Below are 27945 nucleotides of genomic sequence, written 5' to 3'. Positions count from 1 at the left end.
GATAACATAAATTTGTGCAAATATTTTATCATCGCGAGCGTCGACACCCTTCACTGATGTATTTTTTTTCCTAATTTCAAGTAGTATAGCGTCTTTTGTGTTCATTACTCTTAAACCATTTTCCTTGAAAATTCAATATCTTTAAAACTACGCAGATCGATTAATAGATAGAATTTATTCTTCAGATAGTCAACTTCATCCATGTCAAGTTCACACCAATCTTTGTCATCTGCAAAATACCATCGTGTTTCTGTTCAAAATGTCTTCGTATCATATTCTGTGCATATATTTTATTTGCAATGCCCTCGATCGTTAAAGAAACGGATTCAATGTTAAGATTTATGAAAATTCGCTATTTAGTTCTGACTGATTCTGATTTTAGTGGAGAGTATTAACACTGAGGCGACGGGTTCCCACAAGGCCGATCTCACTTTTCCATGTTTGTCGGTCGGCAGCTGTCAGTTTGAGCAGTTATGGTCTGAACTACCCTGAGCTGACATGTGATCTTTACTGTGTTGATGTATTCGAGGTTCGTACAGCCTAGGGAGCCATATGTAAATGTCGAATACTATTTGCATTATAACAAAAAATATTTTTATTACTCATTTGAGAGATTACACCCCGGGAAATCGACTGTTAGCTACTCAGATGCATTTTTCATCGCACACCGACTCGCTCTCTGCCAAACAGGAACTGCTCTGGCTGAGACCTTGTCTAGTGATCGTCCAATGCAATCGTCGTTGTAACTCGATCTTTATCTCAACACAAACGTGTTAGACTAAATCATTCACTTCCCACAACTTCACACAAAAGTACATCGTACTCACCGATAGTTTGCGAGTGAATGTTTTTTTTTTATTTCCATGTCAACTGTGTAATAAAGGGTTGTAATACCAACAAATGTTCAGTCCGTGCATAGTCAAGTTCTGCGGTCCTCTGCAAATGGCATTCTCACATTGTGCTCTCGCCAGCATGCTTGTCTGTACCGTGGGTGACACAGTGGTAACTGGCAAGAGAGGCAACAGTTGATTGTCTCATGAACCGATAAGGGCGAGTTCCATGGCCTACTATCCGTCCTGCACGTAGACACATCACACAACTAGGTCTTCCATCCGGATTGCGACCCATTCGCTGACCAACTCTTTCACATTGGTAGGAATGAGACGTGGTGCCGTGAGACTAGTTCCTCTTGGGGGACGTTGACGACAGGAGAAATTACCGATCAGCTGTTTTGCTACTTCAGCGCGAAACATGAGCTGACGTCTGTATCTCGATCCACTTTGACCGTATCTATGAACTGATGCAATGTTGTGGAAAACGTTGATGATTGCCTTGTTCAGCTCATGGTAAAAAACAGTTTTGTGCCACCGTGGCGATGATCGACCTGGCCTATAGTAAGCCAGCTGTTGATCAGTCAAGTCAACACCTCTGAAGTACTGATTGTACATTACAGCAATGTTCGGGCATATTACTGTAATTTGATACTGTGTATGTTCATCATGGAAGCATTAACATTGAAACACAGAACAGTTCTCTTCTTCCACTGTGAATTAACAAACAGACATGTTTCGAACAAATCGCTTGTCCTTCATCAGTGTCCACACTTGATCTGACAGAAAGATCCAAATGCAGGCATTTAAACAGCTGGAGGTGTGAACAAACTTGAGGTGTGGAAAACGTTTCATTGTCACAGAAAATGTGTTAAGTGTGGACATTGAACTGTCCACTGACTCTCAGAATGTCACCATAGATGGGTGGGATCTCATATTTTCCAACATTGGCGTTGAGTGGTGGATTGTTTACATTAATGAACATGACCTCTAATAATCTTCTTTTGTCCGCGTGTTGTTCTTTATCCCTGACTTTGACTGACAACGAAGACAATTCTGGAGGTTTGTGTTTACTTTCTGAAATATAGCTGATTGATCTTTTTTCTTGTGTTTCTTCAAAGCGTTCCCTAAGAGGTCTACTGGTCTCCCCTATGTAATAGGCATTGCATCCCGGTGTTGCACAATCTATTTGGTAGATGACGTCTTTCATGTTCTCTTTCTTATTCTTATCTTTGGGTTTGACCAGGATATCTCGAAGTGTGTTGCTGCTTTTGAAGTATGTCTGTATTCCTCTCTTTTGTAGTGTATTCCTGATTCTTTCACTGGTGCCTTCGATGTATGGTATTACGATGAAACATTTGCTGTTACTGTGTTCCTGGTTGATGGTTCTTTGCTTGTCTTTGGTCGATTTGATGGTACTTGACCTTGATCTGGCCCATGTCGGAAAACCATTCTCTTTTAAAACATGGCTTATATGTTCAAATTCCTTCTTTCTGTCTTCTTGATTTGTGCATACGTTTTCAGCCCTGTTAAACAGTGACCTTGGTACTGACAACTTTGCATTTAGTGCATGATTACTGTTCCATTGTAGATATAGATCGGTATGTGTTGGCTTCCTGTACACTGTGGTCTTCACCTTCCCGTCAATTAATGGGGTGACTTTGGTGTCCAAGAAAGGGATGCTTCCATCAGCTTCTGGTTGCTCCATGGTGAATTGTATGCAGCTATCTCTACTATTGATGTAATCATGGAACTCTTTTACTTTGTCCTTCCTTATTGCTGTGTTGGTATCATCAACATATCTGTACCACCAGAGAGGTGCCAGGTCGGTGTTTATATTGGCAAGAGCCTCATTTTCAAACATTTCCATGTCAGTGGACAGTTCAATGTCCACACTTAACACATTTTCTGTGACAATGAAACGTTTTCACACCTCAAGTTTGTTCACACCTCCAGCTGTTTAAATGCCTGCATTTGGATCTTTCTGTCAGATCAAGTGTGGACACTGATGAAGGACAAGTCATTTGTTCGAAACATGTCTGTTTTGCTAATTCACAGTGGAAGAAGAGAACTGTTCTGTGTTTCAATGTTAATGCTTCCATGATGAACATACACAGTATCATAAGACAATCATACGACAGAGCTATTCTACGTAAAATCAGGAAAGTGGAGGATATCAACAGCAAGTTGAGCAAACTTCGCAACCATAGAATCTTCAATTTGAGATGTTTGAATGAGCACGTAACACCTGTCAGTGCCAGAGTCAACTTCAAAAGTAGTTCAAAACGGGAAATGGATATCATCAGAAAGGCTCAGAGGCAAGTTATCAACACACGGATTAAACAAGGTAACTCCCGTATACAACACTGATTGCAGAAAAAGACAGAATATGGTCAGATGTAGCAAGCATACTCAGTGATGAACATCAGGACCAGGTAAATAGAATGTTGAATGTTCAAAAAGAGAATATCTTCATATCAACCCGGGAAAATCAGAAAAACAAACTGCAACGTCTGTTAACAAAAGCCAAGAAACGCCAGCCCCTAGAGACAGATTATATTCCAGAAAGATGGGTAAAAAATCTAAGTACACAGGAATTGACACCAGCAGAACGTCAATTACTTGCCAAGGGGCCAAAATTTGCAATAACTCCGAGTCAAATACCCATAAAACAATACATCGTTGAAATTGAAAACAGTATCAGCAAACATCTTCAGCAACCTGAGGCTGATAAGGTAAGAGGTGACATTGTCCGGATATTAGAGAAAGCGAAACCACCAAGTTCCAATATTACCAGTGAACAACGTAATGCACTTAACAACTTGGTTGAGGACAAAACCAGAATGTGTTTGACAGCTGACAAGGGCAACGCCATGGTTGTTATGGACGCTGAGGACTACAAAGGCAAAATTAATAAGATGCTAAGTGTCACAAGTACCTATGAGAAATTGAAAAATGATCCTACAACAAAGTCTCAACGCCAACTTTGCAATATCTTAAAATCCATCAAAGACAAGGGTGAACTACCTGACCATCTTTACAACAAACTAAGACCAGCTGGGAGATCTACACCTGCCCCAAAGTTCTATGGTCTACCAAAGATACACAAGGCAGATGTACCACTCCGGCCTATTGTATCATCCATTGGCAGTTGTACATATAACACTGCCAAAGAGCTAGCTAGAATTATTGGTCCGTTAGTGGGAAAATCACCACACCACATCAAGGATACCACAGAGTTTGTCAATAAAATGAAGAACAAAGTCATCCCACCAGACTACACAATTGTTTCTTTTGATGTCAGTGCCTTGTTTACTTCTATACCCACAGACAAGGCTTTAAAATGTATCCAGCAACGACTACAAGATGATGACACCCTTCAAAATAGAACCACGATGTCAACTGCCAGTATCTGCAAACTTCTAGAATTCTGTCTCGACAACACGTTTTTCGTTTACAACAGCAACTTCTATCGTCAATGTCATGGTGCTGCAATGGGTTCACCGATATCTCCCATAGTCGCCAATCTCTACATGGAAATGTTTGAAAATGAGGCTCTTGCAATATAAACACCGACCTGGCACCTCTATGGTGGTACAGATATGTTGATGATACCAACACAGCAATAAGGAAGGACAAAGTAAAAGAGTTCCATGATTACATCAATAGTAGAGATAGCTGCATACAATTCACCATGGAGCAACCAGAAGCTGATGGAAGCATCCCTTTCTTGGACACCAAAGTCACTCCATTAATTGACGGCAAGGTGAAGACCACAGTGTACAGGAAGCCAACACATACCGATCTATATCTACAATGGAACAGTAATCATGCACTAAATGCAAAGTTGTCAGTACCAAGGTCACTGTTTAACAGGGCTGAAAACGTATGCACAAATCAAGAAGACAGAAAGAAGGAATTTGAACATATAAGCCATGTTTTACAACAGAATGGTTTTCCGACATGGGCCAGATCAAGGTCAAGTACCATCAAATCGACCAAAGACAAGCAAAGAACCATCAACCAGGAACACAGTAACAGCAAATGTTTCATCGTAATACCATACATCGAAGGCACCAGTGAAAGAATCAGAAATACACTACAAAAGAGAGGAATACAGACATACTTCAAAAGCAGCAACACACTTCGAGATATCCTGGTCAAACCCAAAGATAAGAATAGAAAGAGAACATGAAAGACGTCATCTACCAAATAGATTGTGCAACACCGGGATGCAATGCCTATTACATAGGGGAGACCAGTAGACCTCTTAGGGAACGCTTTGAAGAACACAAGAAAAAAGATCAATCAGCAATCCGACAACACATTTCAGAAAGTAAACACAAACCTCCAGAATTGTCTTCTTTGTCAGTCAAAGTCATTGATAAAGAACAACACGTGGACAAAAGAAGATTATTAGAGGCCATGTACATTAATGTAAACAATCCACCACTCAACGCCAATGTTGGAAAATATGAGATCCCACCATCTATGGTGACATTCTGAGAGTCAGTGGACAGTTCAATGTCCACACTTAACACATTTTCTGTGACAATGAAACGTTTTCACACCTCAAGTTTGTTCACACCTCCAGCTGTTTAAATGCCTGCATTTGGATCTTTCTGTCAGATCAAGTGTGGACACTGATGAAGGACAAGCGATTTGTTCGAAACATGTCTGTTTTGCAGTGGAAGAAGAAAACTGTTCTGTGTTTCATTACTGTATTTGTTCAAAAGCACCGGTTCTAATCTTTACATCGACGCCTCACTAGCGCTCTATTCAGTCTTCGTGCAGAGACTGCCGTGCTCATAAATTTCACCATTTTTCTGTCTTTCCAGGCACATACTTTCATTGCGCCGTCTTAAAATACCGAGAAACTAACAAGTGGCCATCGCTCTTCGTCGTCAGCATCAGGCGGTACGACGTTTCGATCATAGTTCTCGGCATTTTTTATTTCATCAGGTAAACCTAAAGGTGTACATCTTGCAGGTTCTCGTGGCAGCAATATTATGCACGTAGAGATGGTCAAACAATGGGGAAGAAGGAGTGTAATATGAGTCCATAATGACATGATGTCCTAACTCATAGTATGGTCGAATCAGCCGAGAAACAACTTGCTCAGGTCTGTTTCCCCTGAAAACTCAGGGATTGTCTGCAGCATTGGGATCAAGCGGGTGATGACAGTTATCAGCGACAGGTTGATGGACTTCGTCGTTGAAAACGTTACCCGTGGCGGACTCACTTAGAGTGTAAACTCTCATTCCATATTTGTGCAGTTTTGCTGGATTGTAGAGAACATTCTTTGTGAGGCCCCAGTAGGGGATGACTCCTTCGTCGATCGCCAGCTCGCACATCGGGCTCCTGTGCATTAATTCAGCTGTTTGCATTCACTCGATCATGACATTTCGTACTTTTAACATTCTATCCCGTTTCTCACTTATCTTTTGGGCTGTATACATGGCTGTGTTACGAGCACAGTACGGTGTGCTGTAGTATAAATATCGCATCAGTAGCTTGAAGCGATCATGGGAAAAAGTTCTCTTGATGAAATTATGACTGAAGCAAACATGGTCTGACCATTGTACAGCTGGATTTCAGGCTGCCAGCAAATTCCGAATAGCACCATCACTCCAACGAATGCTTTGATTTCGACAACCGTCGTCTGTGTCCAGGCCGATCTTTGCCGTTCACTCGCATTTGCCCTTCTCCTATGTCTAGCGTACTGATTAGTGCATCAGGTAATGAATCTTATCAGATCCTCGTCGAATATTTGCAAAAACCATTCGACTTCTGAAGCATCGTCTGGCAGCGGTTGTTAAGCCCCAGCTCTGGACTGATGAACTCTGGTAAAAGATCGAAATTACCAGTTCGTAGGTCTGTGTATGGTCTGTTCACTGTACCACCAACAATACTCGTTTCGTAGTATTCCTGTCTACGCTCTATTTCTTGTTGCATTGTGATTTCTCACTGCCTGTAATATACAAGCGAGAGAAAGAGATGAGCTTTACGAACCAATGTTTGACGTCAGCGGCAACAGATGTGCCATCTAAAATTTCTAATGTTTGCATACAGTGTAAACACTTTGAGGTCACACGAACGATGCACGTTTCCCAGGCAGAGAAACAGTAACACAGCCCATGACAAATAACATTCACTCGCACTTCATTTTTCATATGTATTTCATGATTCTATTCAGATAACAAATTCATGCAATGCATTTTTTCTTTCATATGTAAATAACGAACACCCCAGGTTGCTACACATTGAGGCATTTTCTCACTTTGACCAATATTTCATGGATCGTTCTCGAGAGAACAGGTCATCTGGTTATTGATAAAAACCAGATGTTCGTCCAAACCGACGGCTGAGCATGGTCGTGCAAACCTTAGTAACCAGATATGAACTGAATATGCTCACGTGTTTTACAACAGGTTCATTAATAGTAGTGCGCTTCACAGAACAATAAGATATATGTTATCACTATAAGAAGCAGGTTTTTTTCAACATTGCACAGTACTCTCAGATTTTAATCACTAATTACAAAACTTTATTTAATATGCAAATGAGCTGTTAATTAACTTGACACTGCTCAATGCTTCATGGGACAATTAGATATCCATCAGATCAACATTTGTAGCACGTTTCATTTAATTTAATGCTGTAATTTTAGAGTAATGTCACTAATTACAAAGTTCATTAAATATGCAAATAATCCCTAAATTAACTTGACACTATTCAATGATTCATAGCACAATTAAATATTTATCAAATCAATATCTGTATTACGTTTAACAAAATTTGGTGCCGTAATTTCAGAGTTATATACCTAATTACAAAGTTTATTAAATATGCAAATGAACCCTTAATTAATTTTACACTACTTAATGCTTTACACTACAATTAGATATCAGTCGGATCAGTATCTGCAGCAGATTTCATCACATTTGGTCAGTTATATTGGAGTTATATGACTAATTACAAAACTTCATAAAATATGCAAATGACCTATTTGTTAACTTGACACTGCCAAATGCTTCTCAGTACAATTAGATATTTATCAAAACAATATCTGTACCAATTTCAAAGACTTGGGTGCCGTAATTTTAGAGTTATATACCTAATTACAAATTTCATTAAATATGCAAATGAACCCTTAATTAATTTCACACTACTTAATGCTTTACACTACAAGATATCAGTCGGATCAGTATCTGCAGCAGATTTCATCACATTTGCTCAAGTTATATTGGAGTTATATGACTAATTACAAAACTTCATAAAATATGCAAATGAGCTATTTATTAACTTGACACTGCTTAATTCTTCTAAGTATATTAGATATATATCAGATCAATATTTGTTGCAAGTATCATCAAGTTTGGTACAGGAATTTCAGAGTTATCTCACTAATAACAAAAGTTCATTAAATATGCAAATGAGAACAGGTAATTGACATGACACTCACAGTACCTCATAATGTTCTGAGATTGTCATCTGTGAAAAGTTTCATGAAATTTTGTGCAGTATTTCTTGATATATTGTACTCTGTCATTACCGTCTCCATAGGGAACCATTGTACGGAAAAAAACGATATTGCATAACTTCATTAATATGCAAGCCACACTAACCAAAATCTAATCAGTTCTTGCAAGTAGCATATGGTACCTGTGTACCAAATCTGACTTGAATTCGTTCAGACTTTTTGAGTTATGGTGTAAACAGACAGACAGACACACACACACACACACACACACACTAACACACACACCACACACACACACACACACGGACAGACAGACAGACATCGCTATGACAATAGCCCACGTGTTTACACACGTGAGCTAAAAGGAAGCAGTCACCACAGTGTTAATATACCTCTCATGCTACGACGTGGTATATTAACATTTCCATTTATAATGGTATCCGATTTCTTGAATGGGATTGTTTTCCAGGACAAATAAGAATTTTTACACCATTTTATTCGAAAATAGCTACAGGGAGGGATGGAAAATCCCCCTCCCTGTAGCCCCTCTTGCGCATCCATAGCAACGGTCATTGACACATAAAATCGATTGTGGATGCGTACGCAGTAGTCACAGATGGTAGCTGACCTATATATAACTCACGTAGACATGTAGGGGGATGTATTTGCTGACCCCTACAAAACGCTATTTATAAACTCACGTTCCGAAGGGTATTGTAAAGTGACTGACATGTATAGACATGTCGCTGTTGCGTGAGCAGCTGACCTTATATAAACTCATGTTTTCAGAAGGGTATTGTAACGTGACTGACATATATAGACATGCAGGTGTGAGTCATCACCGTCGAGGGTCTATATAAAGGAGATTTACCAGTGTTGTCACTCAGTCGACCACTACCAGTAAGTATTACACCACCTAAAATACTATAGACTTTAATCAACTATTCTCAACAGAGACAATTGCATCACTGATAACATAAATTTGTGCAAATATTTTATCATCGTGAGCTTCGTCACCCATCACTGATGTATTTTTTTTCCTATTTTCAAGTTGTATACCATATTTTGTGTTCATTAATCTTAAATCATTTCCATGAAATTCAATATCTTTAAAACTACACAGATTGATAAATAGACAGAATTTATTCTTCAAATAGTCAACTTCATCAATGTCAATTTCACACCAATCTTTATCTTCAGCAAAATACCGTCGTGCTTCTGTCCAAAAAATATTCTGTTCATATATTTTATTTGCAATGCCCTCGATCGTTACAGAAACGGATTCAATGTTCGGATTTATAAAAAATTCGCTATTTAGTTCTGACTGATTCTGATTTTTAGTGAAGAATATTAACACTGAGGCGACGGGTTCCCACAAGGCCGATGTCACTTTTCATGTTTGTCGGTCGGCAGCTGTCAGTTTGAGCAGTTATGGTCTGAACTACCCTGAGCTGACATGTGATCTTTACTGTGTTGATGTATTCGAGGTTCGAACAGCCTAGGGAGCCGTATGTAAATGTCGAATACCTATTTGCATAATAAAAAATATTTTTATTACGCATTTGAGAGATTACAGACGGAGGAAATTGACTGTTAGCTACTCAGATGCATTTTTCATCGCACACCGACTCGCTCTCTGCCAAACAGGAACTGCTCTGGCTGAGACCTTGTCTAGCGATCGTCCAATGCAATCGTCGTTGTAACTCAATCTTTATCCCAAACACAAACGTGTTAGACTAAATCATTCACTTCCCACAACCACACACAAAAGTACATCGTACTCACCGATAGTTTGCGAGTGAATGGTTTTTTTTTTATTTCCATGTCAACTGTGTAATAAAGGGATGTAATACCGACAAATGTTCAGTCCGTGCATAGTCAAGTTCTGCGGTCCTCTGCAAATGGCATTCACACATTGTGCGCTCGCCAGCATGCTTGTCTGTACCGTGGGTGACACAGTGGTAACTGGCAAGTGAGGCAACAGTTGATTGTCTCATGCGAGGTCGTGCAAACCTTAGTAGAAAGGAAGCAGTCGCCACAGTGTTAATATACCTCTCATGCTACGACGTGGTATATTACCATTTTCATATATTACGGTGTGCGATTCTTTGAATGGGATTGTTCTAAAGTGTTCCACATGTTCGTAGAGAAAACTTTTACCATTGTTGTAATACCCAGCAGTATCTCTCGTGATTTTGTCATCCATGAGTGTTTCATATTTCATCTGAATGTTTGTAAATTTGTAATTGGGTGTAGTAAGATAATTACAGACAAGTAATTGGGTGGCAGGTGCAAGGTAAATTTCCCGTTCGATAAGGCTACCTAACGCCGCCGGATATGTAACTCCATGACCTGTTATGAAGGGATGAGTCAGACGAATAGCATATTTTGTTTTTATATGTGTCAAAAAGTAAATAATCATCAGTGACAGCGGCATCTGCATTGGCCGCGCTACTTCTTAATTTTCTCAGATTCTCATTCTGAATTCCGTAAAGCGTCATGTTTGTTCTCTCCTTTTTATGTTTGAAGAGTTCATGATAACATTCAATAAAGTTATAGTTACTCTAATGGAGAAGTTTCTGCCCCTCAAATTTAAGGACTATACGCTCGATTATATTTTTCGCAACATTTTGTACTACTCGGTTATCTTTGTGCCCCTTTATCATGAGATCAAAAACCAAATCGAAAGTATCCAGAACTAAAACTACACAACTTTCCAACTTTGGACAATGTATGTAAAGTCTGTCGCCCGGATATGCCTGACTTGGATTATGAGTTACTACATGATGTGTCCTTTCTGCCTTTCTTCCCTGCAGTTTTCGGCTGCTGAAAGTCGGTAACAATTATCTATCGTACGGCATTTTGTTTTCGTGTATTGTATATAGTAAGTCAGAAGAAAAAAAATTCACAGTCAAAAGAAAATAAATCACATGTTCACATAAATATTTCTATCTGACTGAACAGTAACTAAGAAGAAAAAATTCACATCTTTACATAAATATTTCCGTCTGACTGAAAGATAAATCGATTACTTGTGTCGAGAATAAGTCGAATAACCCAATATTCCTGTAAAATGAAGAACCTCCTGGTCATCCTCAACGTCCAGGAATACGTTTATGAATACTAGACGCTAAAGGATGATAAAGACAAAATCGGTCATTTTTCTGTCGAATTTTCAAAATTTTCTGAGAATACGCTTTAAAGTCAGGCCTATCATTGAGGTGTCGCTAGTTCAAGATTTTTAAAAATCAGAACAAATGCACGTGGCTATTACATGTCAAAACGGGGAGCTTTTGAAAACATCGTGGACATTTGCATCGCTATTTGCATAATCCATCTTGTGTGACACAACGTTGCGTAATTTACATAGTGACATTGTTGGGCTTCTCCAAAAACCAGGATAACTCCCACTTGTTAAAAATAAACCGTAACAATAATGTTTGTTGAAGCACAGTCCCAACAATAAACCGTAACAATAATGTTTGTTGAAGCACAGTCCCTCCGAAGCCTAGTCCAATGAGTAAGTTTACGACACACAAAACTATTTCCGTTCAAAACTCATTGCGGCCAAAAACTACGTATTTTACCAGTATGTTTCACGTCTGTCCATACCCGATAGAAGTACTGTAAGACAACGAAAACTGTTCTCCATCAAACTTAATATTACGACCGAAAACCAAAAAATACGTCCACTTTTGTTAACATTTTACATTTGAGTCGACACGCAACAAAGTTCCACACTCAAAATTCTTCGATCCTGCTCCGAATGAAATTAGGGCCGAAAAAAAACAACAACCAAAAACCACGACTTTTTCTCGTATATAATGTCTGTCAATACAATGTCTGACATTCAAAAATTTTTCCCAGAATCCCACCTATGATGCCGAACATCAAATTATTATGTCCGTTTCTGATCATATTTTGTTTACTTGATAAAGTCCGACATCCAAAATTTTCATGCTCCGAAAGAATTGGGACTGATGCAGTGATTGTGTTTTACATATCGGTCAAACTCGCGTGGTAAGCTTATTATGCACCGTCCCCAGTGCATCTGAACGTAATCACAGTGAATAAAGATTACATCCAAGTACCTCACCAAGGTTTTCAGTGTCGTTTTACTTTGGAAATGGTTGCGAAGTCATACAATTTGACAGTCGATCGGGCGATATACCCCACGAACTTGTATTCCCCTTAAATTATGCGAGCAAAATACGCCGACCTCTCCTCGGACCAATCGGGAAACGTTGCCGGGAAACGCACGTCTACTTTTTCTACATTACGTCCGAATGTCCTTGCTTTGGTTTGGAATCTGGTTTATCACGTAGATGAACTCAACCATCCTCGACCGGTATTCTATCATTTAACACATCTTCTAACCGCAATGTACAACTCACATAGTCGGGCTCTGCCACCCCCTCCGACTGTATACTTTTCTTTATAAATTCAGAAGCTCCCGCATTTTTTTTTAAGATTCGGGGGCTAAAAATCCACCTCCTTTAACTTTTGATAGCCTGAGGTTTTTATAATACAGCTTTCCACCCTTCCTAATCTTAGCATTATTAATCATTTCAGTTCGTGCTGCTTCATCAGTAATATTATTCTCGTCTAAGAATTGTTCAGCCATTTTTATTCTAAGTTCTACTCTCTGTTTAGTCAAACGATCCACCTGCGGGATATCGCGTGAGCTGCTGTGTGTGCTGTCAACCTGGAAAGGGTCAGCTTCTGCAAGGGCATTATCGTTGTCTATAAAGTACCAGTGTTTCCGTTGCCGTTCGCCAATAGGCAATTGGCGAATGCAATGTCCATTTGGCGATTTTTTTAAAGGCCAGTTCGCCAGCCTTGCGAATCTAAATTCCTAATGCAGAAGTGTTGAGTCACAGCCACTGTTTTCCCACTTGGCCTAAGGGTTTAAAATGGGTGGTATTGCGCACACTCTGTTGACTTTTAAACATAGTCTAGGGGGCAAGCTGAACGTTGCTAAACGATTTTAATGACCCGCCAAGATTGATTTGAATCGCATGCATGCTGCATTGACAGGGCGCTTGCATAATGACCTCTTACGGACAGAAAAGCCTATTTGACTGCGGAGTGTATTCAAAGGCCAAGGGACAAAAAACAGCTGACACTGATCAATTTTAGTTCAACAGGGTTATGCTACCCGATAGTCAGAGACCCTAAGGCGCCACCGGTAAACTCTTAGTCACAGGCGAGCTCCTCTGCCTGTACAACTACAAGTGAAAGCAGCAAGAAACGCCAGAAAACCGTGACCAAGGGCAGTGCTGTTTAGAAGAAACGGAAATTACAGGAGGAATGGTTTGGCGAATTCCCTTGGTTGATTTATGAGAAAGACAAACAAATGTCTTTTTCTGTAAAGTGTGCCAAGCAGCAGGGCAGAACAAGATTTTGACATCTGGTTGGTCATATGAAGTTTTTAAAAAAGACAACTTCACCAAACATGAGCGCACTGCAGTGCACAGGTTGGCGAGTAAAGCCCCCAAAGCAGCTGGTGACATGAAAAAGCCTCTTCCTACAATAAGGCAAAAGATGCCATTCTCCATGCGATGTACAACGTTTATTGGCTCAGCAAGGAGCACATTGCAAATAGAAAGCTTCAAAGTTTGAATCGACTATGCCGAAAAATGCATGTAAGTATGTTTTTTTAATTCCCCTCGTCATTTGCATGATTACAGCACTTGTGTAATGCAATGTTTTGTATTAACTTCATAAAAACAGGGTGCAAAACGGTATTTCTATTGACAAAAAAAGTTAATACAGATACTGAACTATCACTGTACTACGAGACTTGGAAGTGGCACGTAAACTGTAGTCTACAGTATGAAGAGCTTATGTTCAAATTTCTAGCCATGTTTTTGTGCGAATCAGAATAGCAACAGCAAAATTCATGTGTCTTGTTAATTGTTGTTAATTGTCAAACAATTCTGATAAATGTGTAAATAGTGAAAGATGTGTCTTTGATTTGACCCTCAATAATTCTTTTCACTTTGAACGGGCATCAAAGAACTTGATGTTCTAGGTTTGGATGATCGTTCAACTTACAGTCATAGTGATTCCATACGCGATTTCCAACAGGCCATATCAGATGTCATTGAGACAGAGATGCTGGATATGCCTGGTCCAAAGTTGTATTCCCTATTGTGTGATGAAGGTACAGATGTAGCCTGTCAACCATACCTGATTATGTACATACGGTTCATGAAAGCTGGACGACCGGAGAATCACTTCTTCAGCGTAAGGCTACTTACTGAACATGCTACTGCTGAGAACTTATGCAACATTATTAGAGAGACACTTGCTAAAAGAACCTGCCAACAAGGAACTTGATAGCCTTATCTACTGACGGTGCTTCTGTTATGATTGGCACCAGATCTGGTGTTGCAAAACACTTCGAGACGTCCAACCATTTCTAATAAATATCCATTGCATTGCTCATAGATTAAGTCTCTGTAGTTCACAGGCAGCAGATAAAACAAAATACTTGGTCAAATATCAGGAAATTGTCAACTCTATATTTTATTACCTTCATAATTCACCAAAACAACTCAGAACCCTGTCAAAAATTCAGCCAGTCTTGGAGGAAAGCAGTTTGGCATTTAAACCAATATTTCACACAAGATGGCTGTCATTTAGTGCATCCCTTCAGGCACTAGCTCAGTCCTTTGAAAGTATACTTGTTTGCCTTGAATCTGATGCTCAACAGACATCAAATTACAAGGCATAAGGGCTTGTCAACAAGGTTAAAAAATATGAATTCCTTGCCACAACCATGTTTATGTGTGATGCACTTGCTTTGGTAAACAGATTATCTCTGAGTTTCCAGAACAAAACATTGATCTCTCTAATGTCAAACCCATGTTAGATGCTACTGTTGCAGCTTTGCAGCAGCACAAAACTGCACCAGGTCCACTCTATTCAGAGTTCTGTAAACAAATAAATGATGATGGTAATAGATCTACATGCAAGTAAAATCTTGTCAAATAGAAAATTGTGTTGCAGGGAAACAGGTGTTTGATAAGGCAAAAAGAGAATGTATTCATAATATCACAAAGAATATCAGTGATAGATTTCCAGACAAGGCTCTCCTGTCAGCATTTTCAATTCTTGATCCACATAATTTGCCAAAAGAAAAATAGCTTAGAGTTTCACACGTATGGAAATGATAGTTTGGCTGTTTTGCCTGATCACTATGGCAAGGATAGATGTGATGCAGCTGGAGATAATCATGAAGCTTTTGTTTCACCAAGTCGTGTGGAAATAGAATGGTCTATATGCAAATATGAATTGTCAAATTACAAGAATAAAATAATGCAACAAACATCGGAAATTCTGTTAATCAGAAGACAAAGAGGAATATCCAGAATTGTGTAAATTAGCTCAGATAGCTCTTTTGATTCCAGTTGAAACTGTAGACTGTGAGCGAGGTGTGAGTCAATTCAATTTGATCAAAACAGCTGCTTGCGATAGATTGAGCACTGAAAATGTTGAAAGGTTAATGAGGATTGCAATTGAAGGCCCTGATATAGAGCAATTTGACTTTCAAAACAGAGCTTTCACTTTTCGGTCAAATATGAAAGACGGCAGAATATATGGTTCCGATGTACTTTGTAAACTAAATGAACATGAATCATCAAGTAAGGCCGCGTCCAAAAAAATGGTGGGGGGGGGATGGAGGAATCGCGATTGAAATCTTTTTTTTTCAGATCCCCCCTCAATACCCTCAAAAATTTTGAAGTCCCCCCTCAACACCCTCAAACATTTTCAAGTCCCCCCAAATTACCATATAGCCGCATACTTGAGCTTATCCAACTCTGGCCAGTTCAATGGCACCAGCTGAAAGGCACACAAAATGACAATCATGAGAGAGTATGAAAATTGTGTATTCCCAGCTACGTTTAACCAAATTGTGAAAAAATTAGCACAGTGATCTACCGAATTTTTTTTCAAAAGTACAAGACATATATAACTTAGATGTCACTTATAAATGTTTACAAAATTGACAATACTGGAAGGTTAAAATATTCCTGAAATTAATGTTTAATCTCAAAAATTTTGGGTGTAATAATGGCAAATTTTTAAAAAAAATAATGATTCCATTTAGTCACACATTTTTCTATTTAAATTAGAGTCTTTACTGTTCCAAGTTTTACTTCACTGTCATTGGTACAATGAGATGTGAAAATTTCATTCACTGCATGAACTTGAAATGAATGGTTTTATATATTGATTTTAAAGTGTTTTTAGAAAAACTGACTTTTCATCGTACATTTGTATAAGATCAAGTATGGTGACCCAATCTTTTTCTATAATATTGATTGTTCTCATATGCCAAAATTCAAAAATCCATGGTAACTTTTAGTCCCCTAGTCTTCTATGTGTTGCTCCCCCTTTGGCTGGATCTTGTGTACAAGTAGATGTATGTTTCACTGTCAATTGAATTTCCTATGACCGAAACATTTCTTAAACTACATCAGAATCACACCTAGCACTGTCACTTGCAGTAGGTAGTAGCAGGGCAGTAGTTGTATTACTTTTTTATTTTGACAATATTTTTGATCAGTTTATACAATTGCGTTCTTTTCAACTCCCTACAGCATGTTGAGCTGTCGAGTATTCAGCTTGCCAACACAGCCTACGTGTACGTGCATTTGTATCATTCAATATATCACCAATATTTAGACAAACAGGCTTTGTTGACAACCTGAATATTGTATTTTTCAGCATGCTGTAGAGAGACACCAAGAAACTGTGTTTGATGCATTGCATAGAAATATTGAAAACTTATCCACAGTTGCAGCTACTGCCCCATTATAACGCCAACTTGTTTTAACGAAAATTTAATGCATTCATACATTTTTAGATTTTCTCGAGATTAAAACATAAAATATGACAAAACGGTTCTAGATTTTGTTTAATTATTACTATCATAGAACCATTGGACGACATCAAAATGTTGGTAGTCAATATATTTTTGGTCCACCCCCCCTCTGTAGGCAGACCAAAACTTTCAAGTCCCCCCTCGACTACCCAAAAACATTTTCGCATACCCCCCTGAATTCCTCCAGCCCCTGCTGCTCACCATTTATTTTGAACACGGCCTAAAGAAGAACTTGTGGAAAAGCTTAATGCTGGTTGTACAGGGTTTAGAGAGAGATCATGGATAATTGTGAAAGTGAATCACTGGCTCTAGATCTGTCCAAGAAAGTATCTTGATCTAACAGTATGGGGACAGTTTTCAACAATGTGTTAATACAGTATCTTGATGAAAGAAATAAAGTGTTGTTCACATGACTGTTAAAAATATGTGTGTTTACAAATGTATGTTGTTTTCTTTGAAACATACCACCAGGTCACAGTGTTCTCCCCAGATCATTAAAAAGTGGAAGCTTTTGCTATTAATGTTTTGGTAAACAATATAACTCATAACCATAACAATTGAATGTATCGTAATGCAATTAGCAGCTATGTGATTTTTTCCCTTGGGAAAACTCAGTGGGTCACGCTCATACTGAAACATTTTGCTTACAAAATGGTGGCTAATCAGTTTTGAGCCAAATTAGCCAGTATGGCTAACAGAAAAATTCGACAGAGGAAACACTGAGTAGATTTCAGCAACATCAGCATCATCATCCACAATTAGTATTAAATTCATCGAAATCCAGGAGTGGTATATCTTCTCCTCCTTCTGCCATTTTGGGTCTCTATATTACTTCAATTATTTTTTATCATCTCTTACATATATGATAAAAAAATGCACGTCTCAGTCGTTGAAAATGTTGAGCAGTTGGCTGACTGTATTGAAAGTACGGGCGACGCTTATAACCGTAGTTATAAATTAATATAGCTCTTAATGTGACGAAGGGAATTCTTGTAATTTCTGCTGTCATAACAGCCATTCCGACAGTTCCACTACTGTTAGCCTTAACTCCTATACCACGTGTTGTCATTGACATTATACAAGGAAAAAGTGTAGCAAAGAGACGAGTAAACATTATTTTATTCAATGTAAACATTCGCTTACACGAATACTCGAAAAAAGCCGCATCTATAAAGAAAGAAGAAGGGAAAGAGGTCCTTTTGGAATGCGCCTCAGACCTTATTAAGGACATATTCCAGCAGGCATTAGAAATAGAAAAACAAAAAGGATTTAGTCCTCCACTCGAACGTTACATGAGGCTGTACAGTTTATACGGTCATAAAAGTTAAATCCGTCCTATCGGCCATGTTTCTGCCAGCCATTCGCTCGTGTCTGGATTATATATCTGCGCACGTTTTATATCATTTGGCGCCATCATGGTTTTACTACGTTTTTCACCGTTTATTTTCCGTACAAACTGTACAAATTGTGCCCGCTTGGTCTCCTTCCTTAGGAACGTACCAGTTTCAAACAGATCCTTATATTCGTCAAACTTAAGATGTTTATGAACACAAACATCTTTTATCCCTTTATTTTTTCGTCTCCGAAGCTGGTGTACGAAAGGCATATACTTTCGAGCGAATGCCTACAAAATCAAGAATAGGTTCTCCATTCAATTCATATTTAAATTTACCTATCACTTTTTTATTAATCTTTGGAAAATCGAGGGCTATCGCGGAGTTCATTCCACTAGTATCATATATAGATTCCTCACCATTCTGTTCTACATCTTCCCGAACTATATCATTGAAAGTTATGCCAGAGGAGGGGAGAGGTACACTGTATATGAAACTATCAGTATCTATGTAGGCTAATCATATTCCAGGGAACCGCTTTCGAAAGTAATTGTAATGTGTGTCATACATAAGCAGCTTAGAAAAGTTCGAGTACTGCCGCACCAATGAAAACTGGCTTTACATACCAATGTTCATCCGTTTTCAGTTCCAGTAGGGCACTGTCGCAGGAATGTGGACCATCCTCTTCACTAGTTATGAGAGTTATATGTTTCATCTTTGGATTATACTTCTGAATTTTTTTACGACCACTATCGGTACTACCGTGACCCGCCACAAATTTAAAGTCTCTGTACTTTCGAACATCTTCTATTGTCTTGCCGAACATCGCATTATTCATCAGCTTATAGAAATTCTTTTCAAAGTCTGTCTTTCCCTTTGCCCTCATTTTAGTGTTAAAGTCAATATATTCCGCGAGACACGGTGCCTCTTTGAAGGCAAGCGCCCGATGAATCTTTTTCAGTCGCATCCCCTTTTGAAGATAGAATTCGAGTAACCTGTAATGTAAGACGTATCTCTCTCTGTCCATAAGACTCGTGATCAGTCGACTACCCTGCCTCGGAAATTCGTAGTGATGTGGTGCGAGAGGTAAGTCACTATGTTCTTCATGTAATTCGGTGGGGTATTCTAGGTCTACTTCTAGAAAACAGGGTGGAAATCTGGCGCCAGCGCCCCAATCCAATCCTGCCCCGCCTTCCCCAACAGACCACTCGAGCCACTCTTCCCTTGTCATCCAATGAAGTCCCCCCACTGGCATTGGTTGACTCATTGCCCATCCATAGAGGTTATTGGCATCAAGATATTTTATTTCGGACAACGGCTTCTCCGGATCATAATTCACGCCAGCACCCTCGCAGAACCATTCCGTATGGGTTCCGAAGGGGTAGCATTAGCATAAGCCGGATGATTTGTAAGTAATGAATATTACGCTGACTGATACAACCCCGAATTTCCCTCTGAATGAAAGTCATCTGCTCAGCATCCTGAATGAGCTTAAACTTATTACCCGTGTAAAGTAACATAGCATCCCATGTCAGGCCGGTCGCTGACAACTTTAATGCTTCTAAATTTCTGAATATGTTTGCAAGAAGGAGAATGTCAGTCTCACAATAGCATTCCATATAATCTTTAATTGTCCGACACCCAACTTGGTCCCATACTTGCCATGCGTGTTCGTGACCGGACTCCGAAATCCCCTCTTCCGTCAGTTCCCTATGAAATTTGTGTCTCGTTGGAGCTCCTCCTCTTCCAATCACTCGGGAGAATCTAAATATTCATACAGGAAGAAACCTCCCGTACGAAAGATATATGTTACAAATTTGATAAACACTTTAATTGAACATGAGAAATATGCACCAAGTTTTCTCTAGTTTGGTACAAACTAAGGGGATTTTCACCATGATTGTGGTGGAATTTGTACCAAGTTTGTAGAGATATGTGAAATGCATCAAGTTTGGTACTGACTTCAGACTTGTTTTGCTGTCCCACATGGCACTGTTGTACAGAATGATACAATGAAAGACAGCTTAGAAACCCTGTGTTCTTACAAAATGAAAAATTAATTCTTATTGAGAGTTTCAAGTTTTTATTTTGGTTAAATTGTTAACTTGCAACATTTTATGCATTAGGCCTACATGTAATGAAAAAAAAGAAAGAAAGCATGACATTAATCAATTAGTCAACTCAGCCGTATATTCAATTAAATTTCTTTGGCGTATTTTAAAAGATAAGGTACACACGTTCAAGTTACAAGAATTTTTTGTTGAATAATATACCTGATATGTGCCCGCCAGAAAGCTAGTCCTACATTACTGCAGTTCCCTCGTTGGAGGGACCATAATTAATGCCACAGAACCCAAAGAAAGGCAATTGGCTAATGAGGAAGGTGACTTGCATTATTGCACATGTCAGAAGACCATGGACGTACACTGACACCAAATGTCCTCAAGTGATTGATTTCAAGAGAATAAAGTCAGCCTAAAAAAGTAGAAGTACTTCTTTTTTTTAAGAAACGGATGCTCGGATGCATGACAGTGTCGAAGAGGTCACAAGTCAAACAGATCATTATGTATTCGAACTTTGGCCTTACAAAAGCACGTGTCGTTAAGCAAGACACTTGATTGGTCAATTTTGCCAACGCCATCATCATTCGAATTCAAGTGCATACTGAGTCAGGATAGCCGCCAAATTTAATTGCTTCGTTTTAAAACGCCGTTTTACGGAGAAATTGTCGATTTTTTTCTCTCATTGGACAATTAAGGGAACAAAGAAGAGATTCGAAAGTACAACACTTATTGTTTGAAGGAGACTGCATGCAATGGACGCTGAGAGTTCGTGTAAGTTAAATACATCGACCAGTGGATCACTGGATGTCCGTTATGTACACTCTAAATGGCCGTGGACACATTGAGTTCCGGGTTTTTAGTGAGGTGTCGACCGAGAGTTTGCTACGTTGACACTCTCCGCACTAAAGATGACTGTTTCAAACCAACAACTGTTCAAAAAAGTTTAGAACATATGGCGACAAGAAGTGATCTCAGTCCCCATAGATCACTACATTGGTACTTACATCGATAACGACTCTACTGCATGCTGTGTGTAGGAATAACACAGTGCAAATCGGACATGATACAGTTTTATTATCGTCTCAGTTGTCGATGTCCTTATGGAGGAATAAATGTTTTTGGACTTGACGAACTACTTTCTCCAAGTAGTGTTGGATTAGGAGGTTTTTAGTTAGTTGCTTTTGGAAGTTTCACCGCTATGTGTCTTATGTATTGCTGTTACAGTAAATCAAATCAAGGTCATCAAAGTCTCAATCCTGTTTGTAGCAATTGAAATTGTTTTACCGTCATGATTTTGCAGTCACTGCTGTTGATTGAAACTCAAATGTAATCGAAAATCTCTTGTTTTCCATGTACACTCCAATATCAGGAAAGGTATTTTAAAATATTTGAAATGAATTTCATTTGTCAGCAATATGGGATACATGTACAAAAATAGTCCAGGTTTTTAATTCATCTTTAGATATGAGAAATTAAGGAAGCCGTCATTATATATGGCCAGGGGGTCAAAGGAGTCTGAGGGGGGTCACTAAAAAAATCGAAAGCTACAAAGGGGGGGGGGGGGGTTGCTCAAAAGTGGAGAACAAGAAAGGGGGCTACTCAACTTTGTTATGTACTGAAACATTTAGTGGAGTTACGAATTACTACAACAATAATAGTATAGATATGTCTATTCATACCCGGTATTTGTCATCGTCCGCTCGCACGGCATGTTAGCCAGACGGGAGTCTTCCGCTAACTACGCCGTGCGTGATCACGCTGATATCCGTACGAAACAGATTTTTTGTGGTAAACATGCAGCAAGCTCTGGGTAAACATACCACGCATACGTTTGTTTGCCACAACACTCTATTCATCCTGCGCCAATAGTCACTACTAGTGGTGCACTTGTGGTGATTCACAATCTCTCTCTTGGTATGTCTACCACAAGACTAAAGTAAACAAAGTTGCAGATTGCTTTGTGGTACGTTTGCCATGAAAGACTTACGTAAATACAATGGTCACACAGCACAGACTGACAGAATCATGTGTAAGAATTCAAGGCTGCATGGTTACAGGGCAGCCAAATGACATCTATGAACATGTGTGCCCAGCTGGCTTCTGTAGATGTACCGTATATCATATGCATGAATAAAGAATATACATGTTTGCACTCTACATTTAATAACAAAATAGTATATTTATTGATTTTTCAAACCTGGGGTGTTAAAACTTGTATACATATTTGTAAGACAAATCTAGTCAGTTTCCGAGAAATTAGGAAATTCACATACAAAAGTACCCGACTTTCCAAATGATACTTCTATACTAGGCCTACACAGTGACAAAATTTTACAAATCCAGATTACATCAACAATAGCACATATATAAAGGTGCGGGATCGCTGGATTGCCAAAATAGCTTAATTTGAGCTATTTAGCAGCTAATAGGCCCTATGGTGTGATCGAGGCGAGAAAAGTGACGAAGTTGATATAATATAGACGGGTATTCTGTTGATAACAATGTTGTTTCATAGGCCTACACTGTACACAGCCACAAAAAAAAATCCCATGAAACCATTTTTCCCTGTCCATAGAGAAACGTTTCGAGCCAATGATCTGCACGATAATTCAATGTTAAATTCATCAATTTCATGGCAGCAACGAAAATCTCTCGAAAATCGGCCGTAATCCACGAAGGAAAAGAACTTTGCCGCAGTTTGGGTAATAATAAGCGGACAGAGCATGTCAGTCACCGCGGTCGGAGAAAACACTCATTCTATTTGTGTCTTTCGACAATTATTTTCGGAAGCCGTCATATGATCAGTATATTGAGTTACTCAATCGCCAACTTAGAAAGACAAGGGAATTATTAGTCGTATTGCCATCCACTTTACAAATGATTGACATCTCACTCAACCTGCCGTGTACACGTACGTATCTCCAGAGAAACGCGCCCGAACAAAAATCTATGAAGGGTTTGCACGGTTAGCCCCGGGGCGCCACTGCTGTGCTAACTGCTAAGCAGTAGGGCCTACATAGTGTGGGGCTATGTCGGGTCATAGCCACTGGTGCTCTCAATACTGTGACTTTTGCTTGGATAGTCGAAAGCTGCAATTTTTTAATGACTTATTTTTCAATGAATTACTTTTAAAAAAACTTCCACTACGATTCATGCTATGTTAATGTTACGTACAGCGATCGCGATTGAGAGGACTTTGTACCATTGTTCAAAGCCAATCTCCACACGCTGATCATGTCATCGTCGTCACGATCAACGTGTGGAGATTGGCTTTGAACAATGGTCACATTATTAACACCCTGAGGATCAAGGCGATCGTTTGAATTTCGGTAAGTAAATTTTCGATTATCCTTCTCTGCGACGTAACGGCGAATTTTATTTGTTTTTGTTCTGTGCAATTCTCGAGTAACACTCTCCAATTATCTGAATACCTCCCGAGGTTGAACGTTGAGTGAACAGTGTATACAGTTATTTACAAAGGAGTGACCTTCATCTGTTCATGCCGATAACATGTATTTATAGTGTCTATGTCTGGGGAATACATACTTCGAGGCACTCTCTTGCTTTGGCGAAGGCACAGTCCCTCGGGGACTGTGGCCAGGGTGAAACTTTTGCTTATAATATGTATACAAATTTCCCTCGATGTACGATATAAAACAATGAAAAAACAATACATTTTGGAATTGTTGGGTAAAAATTAAGTTCTTAAACTCTGACCCAGTATTGTTTGTACATGTGTTTCATGTCATGAAATTTAGTATACGTCTATTTATAAGATCATGCTGGACGATGCTGGACGTCTCTTTTGCTTTGACACTTAAGTTTCTTTTGAAATCTTCATTAATGTATTTTGACATTTGTTCAACGTTACCCGTGAATATTTTGCTGGCATATTGTAAGGCGAAATCCAAATCAATGATTGATTTACAATATTTCATTGAAGTTCTACATGAAATCTTACAATACAAAACATGCATATATATATTTCAGTCATATCTTTCTGTAGCTGTGGGTCACTGGTAGCGTTATCCTCCCCCATCTTAAAGTAATTTAGATTCAGAGATATAGTAAACTAGTTTTCATGTCACATGTGGTCAAAATCACCAATATAATCGCTGGGACTTTATCCTTTACATTCCTTTTTATTCCATTGCATTGTCTTATTTGTAGCTGGAACATGTGGAAGTGACGACATGTCTTTGTGGCAAAGGATGCTGAGAAAAAGCAATGCTGATGACAACTCTACATCACCAATCTCATAAACCCACATTGGTCCCAAAAGAGTAATCAAAATTGCCAAGGCCAACTGTAAGTGTAAGTACCATTTGAAATATCTTAGTGACCTGGACTCCATTTCATGATATGTGCAAGACTAATTGTGAAAGGTATTTCAAGGCAGTTGCAATTACATACTGAGTAGCAGATTGTTCTCTTGGCATTTTGTCTACGGTACTGTGCTTGTATATGTGATTACATTAATGTTTCTTTTCTTGTTTTTCTGTTTTTTGTTTTAGCCCTTTCTGTAGTCTACGGAAAGTAAACCAAGACACTGAACAATCAACTGGATCAAAAGTGACTTCCCAATATATGGTTGGATATGCCAACACTTTGTTATGAAGATGCCATGGACTAAGGGAGATATTCTGTGAAAGAACTGTTGATGAACTTCTGATTTCTTTTGTTTTGTGTCATTTGTTAGCATTTCCATCTGCAATAAATGTAAGGTAGGAATTCAATGAAAAACCTGGTAAGATTTTCTTTTGTTTGTGAATGTGTGTGAGTGTTTGTACCTGTAGCTACATTCTGAAAACTTACATTCGCACAAGAATGATTAGCTAGCGTGTGAGTGGTCGTGGCAAAGTGTGAAGGGTAGGGGTGTGCTACTGGGGGTGGGGCTACCCATGGGGTCAGGTTCAATAGCGGTATGTATACCGTAAATCCTGTTTGTGGCAAGTATACCACAAAAACATTCTGCAAAGCCTAAATTTTGTGGCAAACATACCAGGACATGCATGAGTGTCGTGGTAAGCATACCACAATATGTGCGCCGCAAAATCCATCAACATGCGAAAATCTCAAGCTATGCGTAAGTTTACCGCAACTTGTTGTGGTAAACTTACCAGGCAATTATGAAGACTTTACCAGAACTGTTCGCCGCAAGGCTTTATTTTTCGTAAGGGATACTGTGCGAAGGAAATCTGATAGAACTTGAAAATCAGGCGGACCAATCACAGCACGCGTTACATAAACAGAGAAATCAGAGATGGGGCCGGCAAAGTGTAGAGTGTGCAACTGCGACATAGATCGACAAACACTCTTCACATCAACGTTTTCCAGTCATTACTTGGCATTCTAAACGACGTTTGCCGAGGACTTGACGATCGTGTTTGATAGAGGTACAATTGTAAACCATGTTTCGCCAAAGTAAATACTTAAGCTAACCTGCAAGACAGTGTTGCAAATTTACACTCTCGCTATGAATGCGTACAGGAAGAATTGGAAATGGAATGTAAACAACAACAGCAATCGCTGATTGGCTAGTTACAGGTCTCGTACAGTCGTGTGGCGGCGCTTTAAAAACCATGATCTGTGGGCTCGATCGGCCAAGGCCTGATTTTTGAAGCATCCAGCTGCCCGAACAGCAGGCCTTGGCTAGCGAAGATGGGTATTTGTGTACACACACACACACATAATTAAATATATATATATATATATATATATATATATATATATATATATATATATATATATATATATATATATATATATATATATATATATATATATATATATATATATATATATATATATATATATATATATATCATAATACAGGCTGTTTCAAGTAGAAACTAAAATCTCATAACCCTATGTATTTCACGTTATTGTGATCTTCAGACGAGAATGAGCAGCTATTCGACATGGCAAGTCTTATGTTAGAGGCTAGTAGTGAATACATTTTTCAGTATTTCCTGATTAAAGATTGATGCACTTGCCTGATCATTAATGAGAAACGTCTGCTTTCTATATTCTACATTGTATAGGTTATCGATAGGGGAAAGTGTGTAAAGCAAGCTAATTCTGATGCTATAAAGTTTAAAACCAGTGGAATGCCTTGACAACAAACCCATCTTTTATTGCAGGAAAATAATTATAAATAATAAATGTGAATGAATGTATGTCTGTCGCTATTTTTTCGTTTTCAAAAAAGGTAATTGAAATCAGTGAACTGGAACATAAGTTTTGGAATACTGTCTCAGATTTCTGTTCCTTTGAGTTTTTTATATGAAAAAAATCTGAAAAAAATACTCCCCAAGTGCCACCAAATAACACCATTTTAATCTCTATTTTTCAAAAGCTCCAATGGCAGGAGGGGGACACCCCCCTCCTGACCTCCCCATGTGACCGCTTTTGGGGTCGCTTGTGGTGCTTACGCACCACATCTTCCCCCTCTTGTAAAATCCTACAGAGAACACTGTATGTCATCAGAGCACTGGATACAGACCTGTACATCAGCCCCTGTCACAGCAATGGAACCTCTTTCCGACACAGACCTGTACCACAGGGTTTAATCAGGGTCTGTACAGGGCCTGTCGCAGCAGCAATCCATTTTACTTTATAGATATTTAACTTTTACAATTTTTTTTTGGGGGGGTCACTCAAAATTCTGTAGCAGAGAGGGGGTTACTCAAACACGTAATGGTTGGCAGGGGGGGGTTACTCGAAATTTTGGAGTTTCGAAAGCAATTCCTCCGACCCCCCCCCCCAGGCCGTAAATGATGACGGCTCCCTAACATAACATTTTTTCACCAATAACTTTCTACTTGGTATACAGTTTAAAAATTCGTGATCTGTATGATCTTGCCAGAGCTCTTTAAAACAACAGAATTTACTATTTTTAATGTAAATTCCATTATCAGGGAACATTTATAATTATTTCTTAGTACGTGCCGTACAACATACATTTACGCTCAAATGAATATCAACAAAAGTACTGAGAATTTATTATGGCCATTTTTGTTACACAAAATTCATATTGATTCATTTTTACTAAATGTTACAAGTACTAATTAAAATTTGTTATGTTTATCTGTGGATGACGGATCTGTATAATCTTGCCAAAGCGTTTTTAAACAGATAGAATTTACCAAAATATTTTCATGTTCACTTCATTGTCTACACTGTCGGTTATGTTTCCAACATGTTAATGTTTTCTACAAATTTTTGCATTTATTGCCTAATATGAAGGATCAACACTGGGTGAAAACCCTATAATACAGGCCAATACAGGCACGTATTTTAGCCTGTATTTAGGGTAAATACATGTAAATAAAGGGCAATA

General features: G+C 38.8%; 3 protein-coding genes and 1 long non-coding RNA gene across 4 annotated transcripts; 3 read left to right on the top strand and 1 right to left on the bottom strand.

Annotated features, from left to right (window-relative positions):
• Positions 1-1701: 1701 nt before the first annotated feature.
• LOC139149173 (uncharacterized) lies at positions 1702-2700 on the bottom strand. The gene has a single exon (XM_070720748.1). The coding sequence runs from the start codon at positions 2698-2700 to the stop codon at positions 1702-1704; it is 999 nt and encodes a 332-aa protein (XP_070576849.1).
• Positions 2701-3274: 574 nt separating this feature from the next.
• On the top strand, positions 3275-4399 carry LOC139149163 (uncharacterized). Its single transcript, XM_070720738.1, has one exon. It carries the CDS (start codon positions 3275-3277, stop codon positions 4397-4399), a length of 1125 nt encoding a protein of 374 aa, XP_070576839.1.
• A 125-nt stretch (positions 4400-4524) lies between these two features.
• On the top strand, positions 4525-5025 carry LOC139149152 (uncharacterized). The gene has a single exon (XM_070720727.1). The coding sequence runs from the start codon at positions 4525-4527 to the stop codon at positions 5023-5025; it is 501 nt and encodes a 166-aa protein (XP_070576828.1).
• Positions 5026-23809: 18784 nt separating this feature from the next.
• LOC139115885 (uncharacterized) lies at positions 23810-25346 on the top strand. The gene is made up of 3 exons (XR_011548202.1): positions 23810-23932; positions 24774-24917; positions 25118-25346. It is a non-coding gene; the product is annotated as an uncharacterized lncRNA (long non-coding RNA).
• The last annotated feature ends 2599 nt before the right edge of the window (positions 25347-27945 follow it).

The sequence above is a fragment of the Ptychodera flava genome, chromosome 2 (assembly GCF_041260155.1).
Source record: "Ptychodera flava strain L36383 chromosome 2, AS_Pfla_20210202, whole genome shotgun sequence".
Taxonomy (NCBI): domain Eukaryota; kingdom Metazoa; phylum Hemichordata; class Enteropneusta; family Ptychoderidae; genus Ptychodera; species Ptychodera flava.
The sequence above is the reverse complement of the archived record's forward strand: the minus strand, read 5'-3'. Positions and strand labels throughout refer to the sequence as shown.

Excerpts from the sequence above, each read along its gene's own strand:
- LOC139149173 (XM_070720748.1), bottom strand. The coding sequence starts at position 2,700 with ATGGAAATGTTTGAAAATGAGGCTCTTGCCAATATAAACACCGACCTG.
- LOC139149163 (XM_070720738.1), top strand. The coding sequence starts at position 3,275 with ATGTTGAATGTTCAAAAAGAGAATATCTTCATATCAACCCGGGAAAAT.
- LOC139149152 (XM_070720727.1), top strand. The coding sequence starts at position 4,525 with ATGGAGCAACCAGAAGCTGATGGAAGCATCCCTTTCTTGGACACCAAA.